The sequence below is a fragment of the Arvicanthis niloticus genome, chromosome 29, assembly GCF_011762505.2.
Source record: "Arvicanthis niloticus isolate mArvNil1 chromosome 29, mArvNil1.pat.X, whole genome shotgun sequence".
Lineage (NCBI taxonomy): Eukaryota > Metazoa > Chordata > Mammalia > Rodentia > Muridae > Arvicanthis > Arvicanthis niloticus.
Genome location: NC_133437.1, coordinates 1,692,671 through 1,708,279, shown reverse-complemented (window position 1 = coordinate 1,708,279; position 15,609 = coordinate 1,692,671). Strand labels below are relative to the sequence as shown.

Below are 15,609 nucleotides of genomic sequence, written 5' to 3'. Positions count from 1 at the left end.
ACAAATTACTTGTTATTTTTCATACCAGATTTTTCTCTATGGCAATGGTTGCCTTTCTTGTAAATGTTGAGAACTTAGTCATCTACCATAAGATTATAGCAAAGTTCTGACAGAAGCTAATGGAAATGCCAAGGCAGGGTTGTTGGTCCAATGTGTCTGTTCTGAGTTTGTCCAATGCCAGCATCAGCTGAGATATGTTAAAACATCATGTTCGTATCACAAATAGAAAATGCACATGCCTCTCCCCACACTAATGGGAAGACTTTGAGTATGTCTAAACTGTAGCTTTTTGTGGTAGCAAAGTGTCCTGAGGATAAAACTAAAGGTTTGATAAAGGGACATAGTAGAAGGAGTCACAGCTTCCTGTTATACATTGGCTATAGACTGAACTGTCATAAATAATTTCTCTGAGACAGGGAGTCCTTTCCATTTACCTGCCTTTTCTCCTTCACACCTTGGTTAAGGCTCGGTCAGACTTGGTTAAGACTTGTGTTGTCATGACCATGAAAGCCTGGGTTGGGTGGGAAGATAAAACATGCCTTCACAAGTAGGTACTTAATTTGCCTCTAGGAGAGCCTGGCTTCCTGAAAATGAGTTACTCAACATTTTAACATAAACATTCTGGTTTTTTGAAAGTCCATTGGAAAACGTTTTGGGAAAAGAGAGAACTTGCATTGGTTGGAAACATAAAGTTTATGTTTTTGACTTAGTGAAGAACCATTTATTCTTCTGCTTTATTTACATATTCTGGTTAATACATCAAGTGTGTAATAAAGGAGTTCCATGAAGAATTCTAAGACCATGTTAGACTCAGTTGTACATTGTATTATTGTATTAGGATATTAGATAAACATAACTTTTAGTATCACAAATTATATATATATACTTTTCCATTCACAGGGGGACATGCCTGTCAAAGCTATTTTATTGGATGAAACATTCTTATTCTCATGAAAGCTTTTGGTTCTTTAATATAATTTATTATGCTTTTAAAAATTCTGTTTGATAAAAGCATTGGTACATTATAAATACCTGTAAAGAAAATATAGCTTAAAATTCCAAGGGTAATATTATATAATTATCCTTTTTTTAAACATTTTCAGAAAAATTCACATAGGCACTAAGAAAGACTGACAAAAATATTTTTTATGTCTAGACAATATATACTTCAGGTTGGAAACATTCAAGCATGGTATTGTCTAAATATTAAAGCTTATCCAAGTGAACCTTTGGCTGTAGCCCATGAGTTGGTTGGCATTCTTAGAAGGGAAATATATTATTAGAAATGGCTGAAGAAAATCTTCATAATTTAGTTTAAGGACCAAAAAAGGGTAGGGTTGACCTCCAATTCTTTCATTTTTTTTTAAATCACACATTAATTGTCAGTTAGTGATACCATTTTTTAGGCCTTTTCTAATTAGCTGAAATTTAATGTTATAACTCTTAAGACCTTTTCAGTTGTAATGTGCTATAATAGTAAACATTTCATTTAAACTTTAGAGTAAACAGAATCCAAAACCTTCAAAGACAGCAGTATCAAGGGCAAGGCTCTGAAGAGGGCTTTGTTGTGTACAAATGTAAATGATGAAACAGGAGGTGAAACTTTGTGCTACTAATCACAGTCAAAGGAAAGGCAAATAAACTGTCTTTCTGAGCTAGTTCAATGTTAGGAATGAGTGTAGACTTTGTAGAAAATTTGCAAACAAAAACTCAGTGGGAGAACCCAGGCACAGAGTTAACTAGAGTGTATGTTGGCATATTAAGAGAAGTGGTCTCTAGTTAATGAATAGTCCAAATAAACATCCAGGTGAGATAAGAGCAAGTGTTCATATTAAAGGAGACTTCAGAGGTATTTTTTTAGGGTTTGAAGTACTCTTTTTACTTATAAATGCAACAATTTAACTAGCTCATAGCAAACTCAATTATTAATGTCAGAGACTGCTTGGAAATAATTGCAGGAAATACTTTCCCTAATGCATTTACACCATATATAGATTCACTTAGTATACGAGTGGGCAAAGTTACATGCATAGAAAGACAAACATCACATTTACTCTTATATATGGAATCTGGACTAGATAAAAAGACATGGAATTGGAAGTGGAAATACTCGTAAAGAGCAAAAGGACAACCAAGGAGAGACAAAAGAGATGCTAGTGCAGGCTGGACATTGTACAAGCACATAAAACATGTATATGAGAATGTCAAAATGAAACCTTACTTCCTGTAACTGATAATTAAAAAGGAATAAATGGCTATTGGATGGTGTGTAGTAACCAAATAAAGTGGCTATTGTAGAAAAAAAAAAGTGGGCCAGGGAAGGCTGGACTTTGAATTTTAAATTGGAAGGAGTTATCTCTGTCTAGCTATTGCTGTGATGGAAGATGGTTCTGATAATCAGGTTTCATGTGTGATCTCATACTTTCATCTGTCCTTCACACTTCTGAAATATTCTGCATAACTTACGGAAAATACAAATAAGACCTAAGTGTTGCCCACCTGTTTTCTAATTTGAAACATGGAAGCATTTTGGTAAGAATTTAAATACTGTCCTCTCAGACTAGAGAAGACCCTGTGGTGTCCATAAATGACCACTCACATAGAGAGACAGAAGAACCTGTCCTGGGAACACAGCTTGCAAAACGCATCTTGTTGCTTCTCTGCTTTATTAACATTTTCCCTGTTATTACATTGGTTCTCTATATTGTTGAGTGGCTCCTTGTTATTGAACAAAAACTATGTTATTAAACAAAACTATGACAAGGAATTTTTCAAAACTCAAGCATAATTTTGTTCTAAGAAAATGGCATGAATTAGTTCTTTGAGTTTTAAGTTTGTGGCTCAAAAAGAAAACATACAGGACAAGGGGGAAATAGAAGCCCAAGTCTGATACAACATGGGTCACAACTACCTTTCACCCACAGAGACTTCTACACCAATCAAGAGGAACATGGTTTGACTATTCTAGCTAATTAAATTTTAAGATCTGTTTTTAATTTAAATACTGCATCTTATTCTAGATCCTCCAAAATGGGCAGATTATCAGCCTCATCATGAGCAATACATGTTGTAGAAAGACTTAGTTGTGAACTTTTTCATTAGATGCTATATAAATGCTTCCTTGTTATCAAAATTCAATGAACCCCATTGCAAAAAATAGGGGAACAGAATAAACTGTAGCCCCCAAGCTACCTTTGTAAATTACTTTTCCAAATAAAATGAATCTCCCACTTTTGTCCTATTCTTGTGAGATATGAAATGGGGAGGCTTTAGGAACTGTTCTACTGTGGCAAAGGGCTGTGTCCCAACAGTGACTTTAGAAAGAATTTGCTTCACTTGTATAGACAGGATAGACAAGGAAGACATATTCTTAAACTGTGAGACTAATGATGAAGTTGGCTTTCATTTTAGAACTCACTCCAAAAGTAAGTTTGAGGAGAAAAAGTAAAATTACAGTGAAGGACATTATAAGCATAGGAATCAGGGACACAACAACTCCTGGACTCAGGAACATCTAAGGAAAAGGAGGGTGCATGAAGATTTCCAACTGAGGCCACACACTTATTTTAATTCTCCTCATTGAGAATGTCCACAAGAGCTTGCAGCAGTCTGTCATCTCTATGCTTATAAGGTTTTGTGTTATAGAAAACATCAACATAGTCGCTGTACAGACTGTCTTCAGAGTCTTCAAGCTGGGAGGGCTTGTTGAGCTTTTCCAGGGCTTCATAGAAACTCTCATAAGGAATGCTGAGCTTTGCACTTGGAGACTTCTTTGGCGATTGCTTTGAAAGTGCGTTCTTGCTGAAAGCACTTTGTAGGAGCCTTAGCATGGCCTTTGAGGGTGTTCCTTGTACTTGCTCATCCCTTCTGCCCTCCACACTGCTGCTGCTGGAGATTTGGGGTACCAGGAGATTTCCATTTGGGCTCTTTTGTGTGGGGTACTCCTGAAATACAAAATGCAACAAAGGCAAAAAGCTCATTATTTACAGCTAGAAAAAGCTAGCTGCAGCCCTAACACAATCCTACTATAGGTCCCTTGAGAAGCAATTTAGAGAGTAGAGAAAAAACAAGGCTTGGAGTTATATGGCTTTCATATTTCAACATTTATTTTTCCACTTCCTGGTTCAGGTTTGGCATCTTTTTTGGTCTCCCAGAATTCCAGCTATAAAGTAGAAATCAGAACACTTCAATTTCTGATGCTTTTGAAGATAGAAATTATGCAAGAATGTACTCAGTGTGCTGTATTCCTTCACTTTTGCGTCTACCATAATGAAATCCATTTGGAGAAATGATATTAAATATTTAACCATTCACTTGTAAGGTACCAGTTGGTTGTCATGTACAAAAGCAGCTGACTAGAGAATCCTTGCTCTTGTTAGAATCTATTGAATTCTGAGAAGTTCCTAGGGGAGAGAGGTCATGGGGCAGGAACTAGGAAGTCTGAGAAATACCTATTTGTCAACCATTATGGAAATACTGTTGTTCTCTAGGACTTTCTGTGATACCAAATGTATGGATGCTCAAGCCCTTTGCATAGAATGGAAGGTATTGCTAAATGACCTATACACATCCTCCAGTATACAATATCATTTCTAAGACATCTGTTAATGCTTAACACAAGGTAAATACTGCATTTTAAGGGAAATGATATATTTATATATTAATTACAGAAAATACATTCTAGATACAGGGAAGTAAGTTTGTACATGGTCAGTACAGAGGCAGTTGTTTCAAATACTTTTGATCCATATTTGACTTAGTGGACTACAAGGATTTAGAGACCATCATATGAAGAGATGATCATACTTCAATACTTTAACAAGTGAAAGTCCTGTTAATACTTAGAAAAGAGGTTTGGAGAAACACTCACAATGTGGATTTTCCTCAGTCGCCGTGGAGAAACTGCACCTGGATTCTGTCTAGTATAATATGAACAGGACCTAAACCCTAGCTGAAACTTTCTCAAACCTAGTTTATAAATTCCTCATGTAAGTGTCATGTCTTGAAACCTCCTAAAACATCTAGTTCAGAGATTTCCCTTTTAGGACAGATCATTCAGAGATCCTAAAATCCCTCCTACAACAGAGGCACTGTGTTAGATGGATGTATGTGGGGAAACAGATACCATTTCTTTATGGCTTCTGAGAAGAACAGTGTCAGTAGTTCCTGAACCTAGGGTCACAATTGGCTAACCTCTGAAAAATTTCAAGCTAAATTATGATTTCATAGCTCTGCTTAATAATGACAAGGCATGTCAGCTAAGTGCCAATTACTAACCAGGAATTAGTAATTAGTAATAAGCTTACATGATGTGACGGTCTAACGTTGATTTTCTTACTTTATATGGCCCTACTGTCTAAGTTACAAAGATTACAATTAAAATGAGATAAGACTGAACATTCTTAATATGCACTGCATTATAATAACTCACAATATATTATAATAGGTAAAAAGACAGCTTGATTTGCAATGTGCTGTCATACAAAGATATTATTCAAGTTAGGGAATTTATCAACTTTAATTTAAAAAAAAGCATGGCTCATCTAGTTGAAAACCAACAGTTTTTCTCTTCTAAGCCCTTTCTCTCTATGCATATGTGAATTCTTCCCTTCCTAAAAATTATATGCATCTCTCCTCACTTATTACCCACTAGTGCCTAAAAGAGAACATGGTACACAGACCTCCACAACATTCACCATCTTTTCCACTCCTCTTCTGTCATTCTGGACAGTATTGTAGGACGTGTACACACGAGGCTGCTTCATGTGCTCTGGCTGAGAAGATGTCCCATGCAAAATCAACTTCCAGTTCACAATCCTTCCTTCATTTTGCATTCTTCCAGACTGGTTAAAACAAGCATACATGTATTTATTTTGATTTGTGTTTCAACTATAAAACAAATTTATTCAAATTGCCAAAAGAAACTCATAGTTAAAATTTAATTTTAAGGTATTGTGTATTCTATTCTCAAAGACTTATTTTAAAAGAAAAGGCTGGATAGATCTACTCTTTTAATAAAATCCAATACTATATAAGCCAAACAGTTTAAAAAACTGACTTATTGCCTCACAGCCAAGAATATAGTTTTAAAAAGCTGAGTTCTTTGTGTAAATTTACTTTGTCACATTGATTCTGTTCTTGAATAGCTGATTGTCTCTTAAACATCTATAAGTCAAAGTTCTAAAGAGATGGAGTCAAATGTGTAGATTTGATATGAAGTGGCTTTGTCGTGGCAAGTAGAATTATTTAGATTCTTTCAGCTGAAATTGAGCTAAAGAATTGAAGATGGGCTGCTGGAGACGTGGCTCAGTGGTTAAGAGTGATGGTTGCTTTTTCAGAGGACCCAGGTTTAATTCCCAGCTGTCAAAACCCTCTGTAACTTCACTTCCAGAGGATCGAATATCTTTTTCTGGACTCATTGGGTACCAGCACAAGTGGTATGCATACATACATATATACATACATACATACATTCATACATACATACGGGCAGAACAACCACCCACATGCAATATTGATTTTTTTTAAGATCTGAGGAAAGTTCAAGAATAGCACTAATAAGTAATAATACTACTTTCTTTTTATAACAAGAATTGCTTCAGTCTTCATTTTTATAAGGTATAATTAAAATTAGTTTCAAGTGTATGTGTGAGCACGTACATTGTGAAACACACAAGTGTGAAGATCAGACACAACTTGTGTGAGTTGGTTCTCTCCATTGACCATGTGGTGTCTAGGGATCAAAGTCAAGTCAGGCTCAGCTTGAAAGCAAGTGTTCTTGCCCATTAAGTCATCTTGCCAGCCCTATTTCAATTATCTGAAGGGAAAGTTATTCTCTGACAAAAGGTAGAAAATATGTAATTTACATTAATTTCTATCTTTAGAAATTTAAACTGACTTATTTTTAAGAAATTATTTAGGCAGCTAGGTAGTAGTGGTGCATGCCTTTAATACCAGCAATCTGGAGGTAGAGGCAGACAGATTCCTTGAGTTTAAGTCTAGCCTGGTCTACAGAATGAGTTCCAGGACAGGCATGGCTTATACAGAGAAACCATGTCTAGAAAAAAAAAAAAAAAACCAACAACAAAATTATCAAGGCAGTCAGATCCTGCACTGATGGTCCTTACACTTTTCTTTCAGAACTTAGAGATAGAACACCACCCATGTACATTCCAACCTCAGAGAAGCAAGGGAATGGTGCACAAAGAGTTGAGCTACTTGGCTTCATGTCAGACACAGTCCTGCCACTTAATCTTTGTGGCATTGTCCTTTAAAGCATGCCGGAGAATATTATAACAGATCCAGCGTCTGAAATGCTGGGGATCAGAAGGATTTCAGATTTCAAACCTTTCCAGTCTTAGAGTGTTTATACTGGCTTTACCAGGTGAGTGTCCCTATTTTCCAAAGTCTAGGATACTTTACAATTCTAATATTTTTGAGTATCATTGAGCTCTAGAAATTAAAAAAACTGTAGTGTGGTTTTGTTGTTGTTATTGTTGTTTGTTTTGGTGTGTGTGTGTGTGTGTGTGTGTGTATGAGAGAGAGAGAGAGAGAGAGAGAGAGAGAGAGAGAGAGAGAGAGAGAGAGAGAGAGAGAGATTTTAAAGTTAGAAAAAAAGATTTTAAAGATGTCTTGCTTAACTTGAAACAGGAAGCTATTATACTACTCAATAAAAAGAGCAGAGTAGTAGTAAGGATGCTTTCTTGTGACTCCAGCAAAGCTAGCCTTACATCTCCCTGTCTGCGAATATGTATAATTATGTCCAAGGATTACAGGCCTTATAGGATGTAGGAATGGCTCAATATATGGAAACCCATCAACATAATCAACCATATAAGGAACAAAAACCACATGATCATCTCACTAGATGTTGAGAAAGCATTTGACAAAATTCAACATCCCTCATGCTAAAAGTCTTGGAAAGATAAGGAATCCAAGGCCCATATCTAAACACAGTAAAAGCAATATACAGCAAGCCAGTAGTCAACATCAAACTAAATAGAGAGACACTTGAAGCAATCCCACTAAGATCGGGGACTAGACAAGGCTGCACACTCTCACCTTACCTATTTAATATAGTACTCAAAGTTCTAACCAGAGCAATTGCACAACAAAAGGAGTTCAAGGGAATGCAAATTGGAAAGCAAGAAGTCAAAGTAACACTATTTGCAAATGATATGATAGTATACTTAAGTGACCCCAAAACTTCCATCAGAGAACTCCTAACCCTGATAAACAACTTCAGCAAAGTGCCTGGATATAAAATTAACTCAAACAAATCAGTAGCCTTCCTCTACTTAAACGATAAGCAGGCTGAGAAAGAAATTAGGGAATTGACACAATTTAAAGTACTTGCAAGTGTTTGAAAAGTGATCTTTGTTTTGTTTTGTTTTTGTCTCTTTATTCATGCTTACCATGTCTGTAATTTTCAATGTCCAGGTGCCGACAGGATTCTCTCCCCATGTATGAACAGACATGAAGTCCCAATTCTTAAAGCCATTGGGGGATGTATCCTTTTCCCTTTCAGCCAACAGTATGGTGCTGGTTCCTATTTTCATACAGCAAATATAAATTAGTGCTATCTTAATATGACAGTCTTGTCATTGGATTCACTCTAGCATCTAATAGCTGGGAATGAAAGGTGAGATTAAATCTATCAATGGGAGGGGGTGGAAATCTCCATAGTATTTCATAAAAACTCCAGGGCATCTAGAAAGTATAATTCTGAAGTCAATAGAGCCTACTCTAAAACTTCAAGATTTCATTTGCTAGAAAGAGATCATAGAGTTAGACAGCTCATCTCTCCTTGTCTATTATGTATAGAAACTGAAATTACTCCACTGAAACACTAAATGATTTTGTAGGAAGATTTTTTTTACTATATTTTTATTTATTCATTTGTATATGCTCACACACTCATTGCATGCACATGTGTGTCCCATGACACATATGTGGAATTAACAGGATAACTTGTGGGAGTCAGTTATCTGCTTCTATCACTTGGTCCTGGAGAAGGAACTCACGCCATTAAGCTTAACAGCAGGTGCCTTTATCTGTTTTTATCTTACTGACCCATTAACATACTTAAGTATGTTAGGGCATCTTCTGGTTGTGTTGTAGTTTATGGCTCAATAGTCCTTAACTCATCTTAACTAGAACTCTCTCAGCAAAATGTCAAAATTTATATTATCATATATACTTATTCATATGGCTGTGAAGATTTAATCACTGTTCTCAACTTTATGAATCACAATTGCTAACTTCTCTATTAATTTCTTCAGTGTTGCAGACATATCTATAAGTTTTGAGAATTACTCAAAATTTTTTTTTAAACTAACTGTCACCTAAGAGAAGTCTTTTATCTTGGGAAATTAACAAGGTTGAAAATAGGTGATTTTAGAAAAGCCTATTGATTAACATCATTGAAGCAAAGATCCCGTTGTCTATCCAAAAACCAGTGGAAATGAACAGGAAGAAATCTACCATCAACAAAAACACCATGTTTTAATATATGTTAATGCCTTTGAGGAGAGTTAGTTCTATGATCATTGAGTGGTTGCTGAAGTTTACCAGCAGCAGAAGTGAGTGTGACATGCAGGTCTCCTCTACGAGAATATTCAATTGTTGCTTCAAATTGTACGTGTTCCAGAGACTTGATAGCATTTTCTTGTCCTTCACAAGCTCTTGTTGGGATTTCAACAATCACTTCTCCATTAGCTTTCAGGGCTCTACATACATTAAAGAAGCAGAATTAAAGAAAACGTATCTCTCCTGCTATCCATTGGTTTGTTTGTGACAGTTGCATATGGATACCTTGGCCAGATAATCAGAAAAGATTATTATCAGTAGAGTTTAATTCATAATTACCTATAGATGAATTTAATGTATAAGAAATTGATAAAACCACAAATATATAAGTATGATGCTATTGTCTATAAAAAATTCAGACAGCTTTGTCTTCAATTCAACAAAAGTGGTCTATGACAAAAATATTGATAAGATTCTCATGAAAAAATTAATTTTGTGTATAAGGCCTTTCTGAGGCATGTTCCTAGGCTTTTCAGGTTCTGGGGTTTGTGGGAGTGGGTTTTTATTATCATTATGGTTGCCTTGATAAAAACTATATAATAGTCATAGCAGATTCTGCTTCCAAGACCATCTATGATGAGCCAGAGGTAATTCATAAAGAGCCTTACTTAGAAGAAAATTCATCCTAAATTCACACTGTCAAACTCTTTCCTTATTTATTTCAGAAGAACAAGTATTGAGAAAAACTTGGGTGACAATACCTTAATCTAGTAGTGCTTTGGGCATAAAGTGGTTTAAAATTCTGGGAGATACTTACCTAGGCTCAAAGTTATTGTCTTTTACAACACACTCTTTCTTCTCAGGCACATTCCTCCAGGTCCTAGGATCGGCCAAATCCACCAGAGCTTTGGCATTTAGCAAGCCAAAGCCAAATCGGCTGTTCACCATCAAGCCTGCCCCATTCTTTTTCCAACCTGGGTTATTGGCCAATGGGTCATACTCAGAGGTCCAGACAACCAGATGCTGCATATCTCGCCAGGTAAGATTTGGGCTAGAGGGAAAGTGACCCAAAGTATCTTTTAGGAACAAAATAAAATATTCTTGAAAAATCAAGTGCTAAAAATAAGTATCTCCTTTTTAGGTATTATTATGTGCACTTTTATAATATATACCCTATTGCTTAATGTTATACTCTTTTATTTAGAGCTCACAATACATTATTAAAATCTTTCACCTATAGTACATAAGGTAAACTTTTACTATCAGTAAAATCCAGCTTCAGCACTGTTGAAGTGTGAAATTTTGTCCCTGACTCTAATTATTTACATTTATCTAAAGCTGGTTTTTTAAACATAATAACACTTCCTTTGTGTCTCTAGTTCTGTTCGTAGAACACTTTAGCACATTTCAGCATTATGAAACTTCATTGAAGCTTGTTTTTATCATAGGAAGTATCAGATGTAAAAGACAAGAGTTTACAACCTACTCAACACATTTTATCTCTTTTTAAAAAATGTAGTCAGAACTCCATAGCTTTAGGTTTCACATACTTAGTATTTAACCATAGATCAAAAATACTTGAAAAGAAAAATTTGCATCTGTACTGGTATGTATATACTTTTTCTTGTTATCATTCCTTAAACAGTGCAGTGTAACGGAATTTACACTGCATTAGGCATTTTAAGAAATTTGTAAATTACTATATCATTTCCCATAAGAGACCTAAGCATCCAGGTTCTGGACCTGATCATTGGCAGATATTGAGGAATGACAATAGACAAAAACTCTCAAAAAATTCTTGGTTTCATGGGATTGCTCTTGAAGAACACTATGCTAAACATTATTAGAATAGTCAAGGAGTTTTTTTCTGGTTCTTAAGAAACTGACAGTGCAGTTCTATATAACTATGTATGCTGAATGTTGCATTTATAACTTATGAAAGTCTGAAAGTCTTTACTGGAAAGATGTATATGAGGTGAATTTTGAAGGGTTAGTAGAACTTCTAAAAGGGAGTACATAGCAACCAGGACAGCAGAAGCATGGTGTGGAAGACCAGCTGGGGCTAGTTTATAATGTATGTGCTAGAGCAGAAGGAGACAATGCAGAGAACTAAACCATAGTCTGAAGATGCTGAATATCACCACGTGAGTTTGAAAGTTTGAACTGTACTGTTTGGGCCTTGGGAATTGTACTGGATTTTTGATCCAGAAAATGGTCTGGACCAGTTTTCACCAACATGCTTCTGAACTCACATCCTGCTTTGACGATTCTCTTTTCTCCACATTATTAAATAACAGAGAATGTGTGTGTGTGTGTGTGTGTGTGTGTGTGTGTCTTGTTTCTCAAGCTAGAATTTAGCTACAAGGAGTGAAAACTTATCTCATTCTCTGATGCTTAGCAAACATACAAAATTATGCCAGGCACAAGATTATACAAAAGTATAGATAAATGTCCAGCAAGTAGGGGCACCTTACATCAAACCTGATGATCTAACTGCTATTCACAGCATCTGTTTGGTAGAAGGAGAGAATTGACTCTTACAAAGTATCTTCTGACATCTACATGTGTATCATCTGTGGCACATACATGTGCACACACACAAATGCCTTCTAAATGAATATAATATAAATATTGTCTAAACTACACCCATAAAGTCTCACCAATATGACTATTTAAACATGAGCTGGACAAGGATAATAGACATGTCAAAGTGGACTAAAAAAAATTCAAAAGGCTTCAGTCCTATATGAAGAACTCAGGCAATTAATGAATATTGAAAGTGGGAGAAATAGTGCTTCCCAGGAAAGAGTACACCAATTATGTAATAGTAAATCATCAGCCTTAAGACATATGTCCAATGCCATTATACAGACTGAACAGGTTATATTTAGGAAGGGTATATGTAAATAATGCTGATGAATGATCAAAGGTGCCTAAGTTAAATATTCTGATATAATTTTGAAGTTTACTGTTATTAGTCATTAGATTAATAACAGATAAAGTAAATTTGTTATCTACTAATTTGTATAAATAAATCATTAAATTAATAACAAACAAAAAACACCTTAAGCTTTTTATTGCTTTTTTTTTGTGATCTGCATTATTTTCCTCTAGTCAAACCAAGCATTATTTAATAAACATTGCATGTTTTTCAAAGTTTCTTCCTTGCCATGAGGCTGAAGAATCATGGAAATCTAGCTCAATTTGGTACCTTCTTCCAAGAGCCAATAATGTATCGGTTAATCCATGCCCTGGGCACTTGTTAAAGACCTGTGTGTGACCTTTCAGGCATCTCCACAAAGGCTTGCATTGATGATACTTATAGGGAATCCTGTGTTTGAACCAGCTCTGGCACAGAGCCATTAGCTGCAGTCAAGTCTTCAGCCCCTTTTCCCCTCCCACACTTTCCATATGTACATTCCTATCCTCTGAAAGCAAGTACTTTTACTCCCAAGTTTCTCTGTTGGAGACCTTGTTCAGAAGTCTTCTTCAGGTACTTCTGACAAGATTTTCTATGGAATAAGCAGGTAGAAAGCCTGAAAGCACTTTTCTAATTTTATTCATTATCAAGCTCCCAGTACATCTAACTCCAAGGTTCATAAAACTGCTGGGACCTATTGTTTGGGCTCTCCCAGAAATGATACAAACTCATTCCTATACTGGCCCACGACTGCAGGAATTAAAAAAACAAACAAACATTAAAACCATTAAAGGCTTAATGTTTTATTTTTTGACTTGTTTATGTAATGCATTACTCCAACAACACCTGGCAATTCCACTTACTGTCACTATGCTGGCCTGAGTTTTTGCCAGGTATACTGTTAAACACCAGCATGACTGATAGAGGCTTGAAGAAGAATCTAGTCTAGTGACTCCCAGTTGATCTCAGGTTGCATGCATCATAATCACTCACTATATTTATAAATAATGATTTCCGACCTATATCTAACTTTGCCAATAGAAATAGGTCAAGATTATTTATGTTTTTAAAAGTCTATCTATCCAGTTTTTATTGCACCCAAAATAATAGAAATTGGTAGGAAGATTATAAGCATAAGAGCAGTTAAGCCAATTATAAGACACTTTGAATCATGGTATCAAAGAAGGAGCAATAGAAAACACATTATATAGTATTATGCTCCAATAAATGGTTTGACTTCAGTATGACTACTTTTTTTTCTCTGGGGCCTGAGTTGTCTCATCTGCTATATGAGAAGATTGAATGTGACAATTTCCAGAATGCTTTACTACTCAGATCTTCTGTCAGTTTAACATTAGAAATACCTCTTTGTACCTATTGTCTTCTGTTTGTTTTTGTGACCATCACATATTCAGGAATCATTAGCCAGTTGGGCAGAAATGGTTATATTCTCAAGATACAAACTTCTGTCCTTAAAGCATATTATTAAAATGCCTGCTTCATTCTGGTCTTCAAAATAAAGTATCTTAAAGTAAAAGCCTCCTATCAAGGTGGCCTATGGTCAATGGACAAATTTCTTGTTTGGTTTGATCAGTGTTTGCAGTTATGTGTAAAGGGAGATGAGAACAGAGAGTAAGGGATATAATGAAGGATGGTTTGGTGATCACATTCAAAGTATACATTGTTTACATTCCTATGATAGAGCATTTGTTTCACATATAATTGTAGTCCTTTATGTGTTTTCAAATTTATATATAATATTTAGGAAATATTTAAGGAATTTCATTGTTAAGCAATTAAAAAAATTAAGTCTTAATTCTTAACAATTATTCTTCAGCTGAGTGCTTACATGTTATAAATGAAAAGGAGCTGCTAACAATAGGACTAATTCTGGACAGCCTTCCTTTATTAATTAGTACACAGTAGCATCTTCACTAATTTAAAATATCAAGACTTCATTGTGTTTCTAACCAGAAATATGTTGTTGAAAATAAGAACTACAAGAACTTAACATTGAAATTAAGCATTCTTTAACTAGAAAAGATGCATATAAAAAAGTCTGGGTACAAAATTATATAGTGAAAAATCTTGGAGTCTAAGTGGTTTAGTCTCTAACTATATTTGAATTTAGATGTTGAACAGTTTCTGACTTGAACTTTCCAAAAAAAAAATTGTTTTAAGAATTTTGTAGGGGGTTGTTCCCCTGAGGACTTTGTACAACACTGATAGTTTACTTGGGCTGTATTATTATTTATTAGAAAATTTAAGGTTCATCTACTTGTTGCATATCTGCAAAGGTGTGATTGTATCCAATGGTTCACTTGAAAATTTTTTCTTATTACAAACTACCCCAATTTTTCTGATCTTGCCTCTGAAGAGAGAGATGATCATCTGCAAGCTTCCTTAGATATTCTTAATGTACACTAATTATGGTGCCACTGGCATTTAGGCAGAGAATTTCTTTCTCCAGAGTTTTCCTATATGGTACCCCATTGGACAGTCTCATAATCACAGTTATATGAAGTCGTAGGAAATATTTAAGGAATTTCATTGTTAAGCAATGAAATTTTTTAAGTTTTTAAGAGTAATTTATTAAAGTACTCCTAGCATTGGATGCCTGCTTAAAACCTGGCTTTTAGGGCAGATACTTCAGAATCTGAGTCTTTAGAAATAGGATTTGGGAATGTACATGGAAAATCACCTACCCTGGAGCTTTACTGTATTCAAGAGTAACTGGCTAAGGAAGGAAAGTGTTATTTTGTAGATGTTTTAGCCAGAACTACTCATTCTCCTTCTCTTTGTTCATTCAGTTTCCTACCACCCTGTCTTAGAAGTATAGTAAAGAATATATGAGTGCAGCCTTAGATGTTCTTTATATCAGCCTCAGTCTCTGGCTGAGAGACTGTTTGATGAAACGATTGATTGGCTTTTGTTCAACATCCTTCTCCCTATCAGAGCTGTGGAGGCTGCACAGAGTAGCACCATTTCAGGGCATACAGACCTGAATTTATATTGTGTGTGTGTGTGTGTGTGTGTGTGTGTGAGAGAGAGAGAGAGAGAGAGAGAGAGAGAGAGAGAGAGAGAGAGATACTGGTCATACTTTTTGACCCCTCTACCCCTAGTTTCTTTATTTATAAAATGCAATGTAACTACCACTTCAA

General features: G+C 35.4%; 1 protein-coding gene across 1 annotated transcript in view; it reads right to left on the bottom strand.

Moving 5' to 3' along the window:
- Positions 1-708: 708 nt before the first annotated feature.
- Positions 709-15,609, bottom strand: part of Pcsk1 (proprotein convertase subtilisin/kexin type 1) — a 42,703-nt gene continuing 27,802 nt past the window's right edge. Inside the window, exons 10-14 of the mRNA XM_076927008.1 lie at positions 10,346-10,579; positions 9,571-9,728; positions 8,415-8,548; positions 5,682-5,843; positions 709-3,944 (exon numbers count right to left, since the gene is read on the bottom strand). Coding sequence (XP_076783123.1) covers positions 3,567-3,944; positions 5,682-5,843; positions 8,415-8,548; positions 9,571-9,728; positions 10,346-10,579 — 1,066 coding nt within the window. The 3' untranslated portion in view covers positions 709-3,566. The remainder of the gene's footprint in view (positions 3,945-5,681; positions 5,844-8,414; positions 8,549-9,570; positions 9,729-10,345; positions 10,580-15,609) is intronic.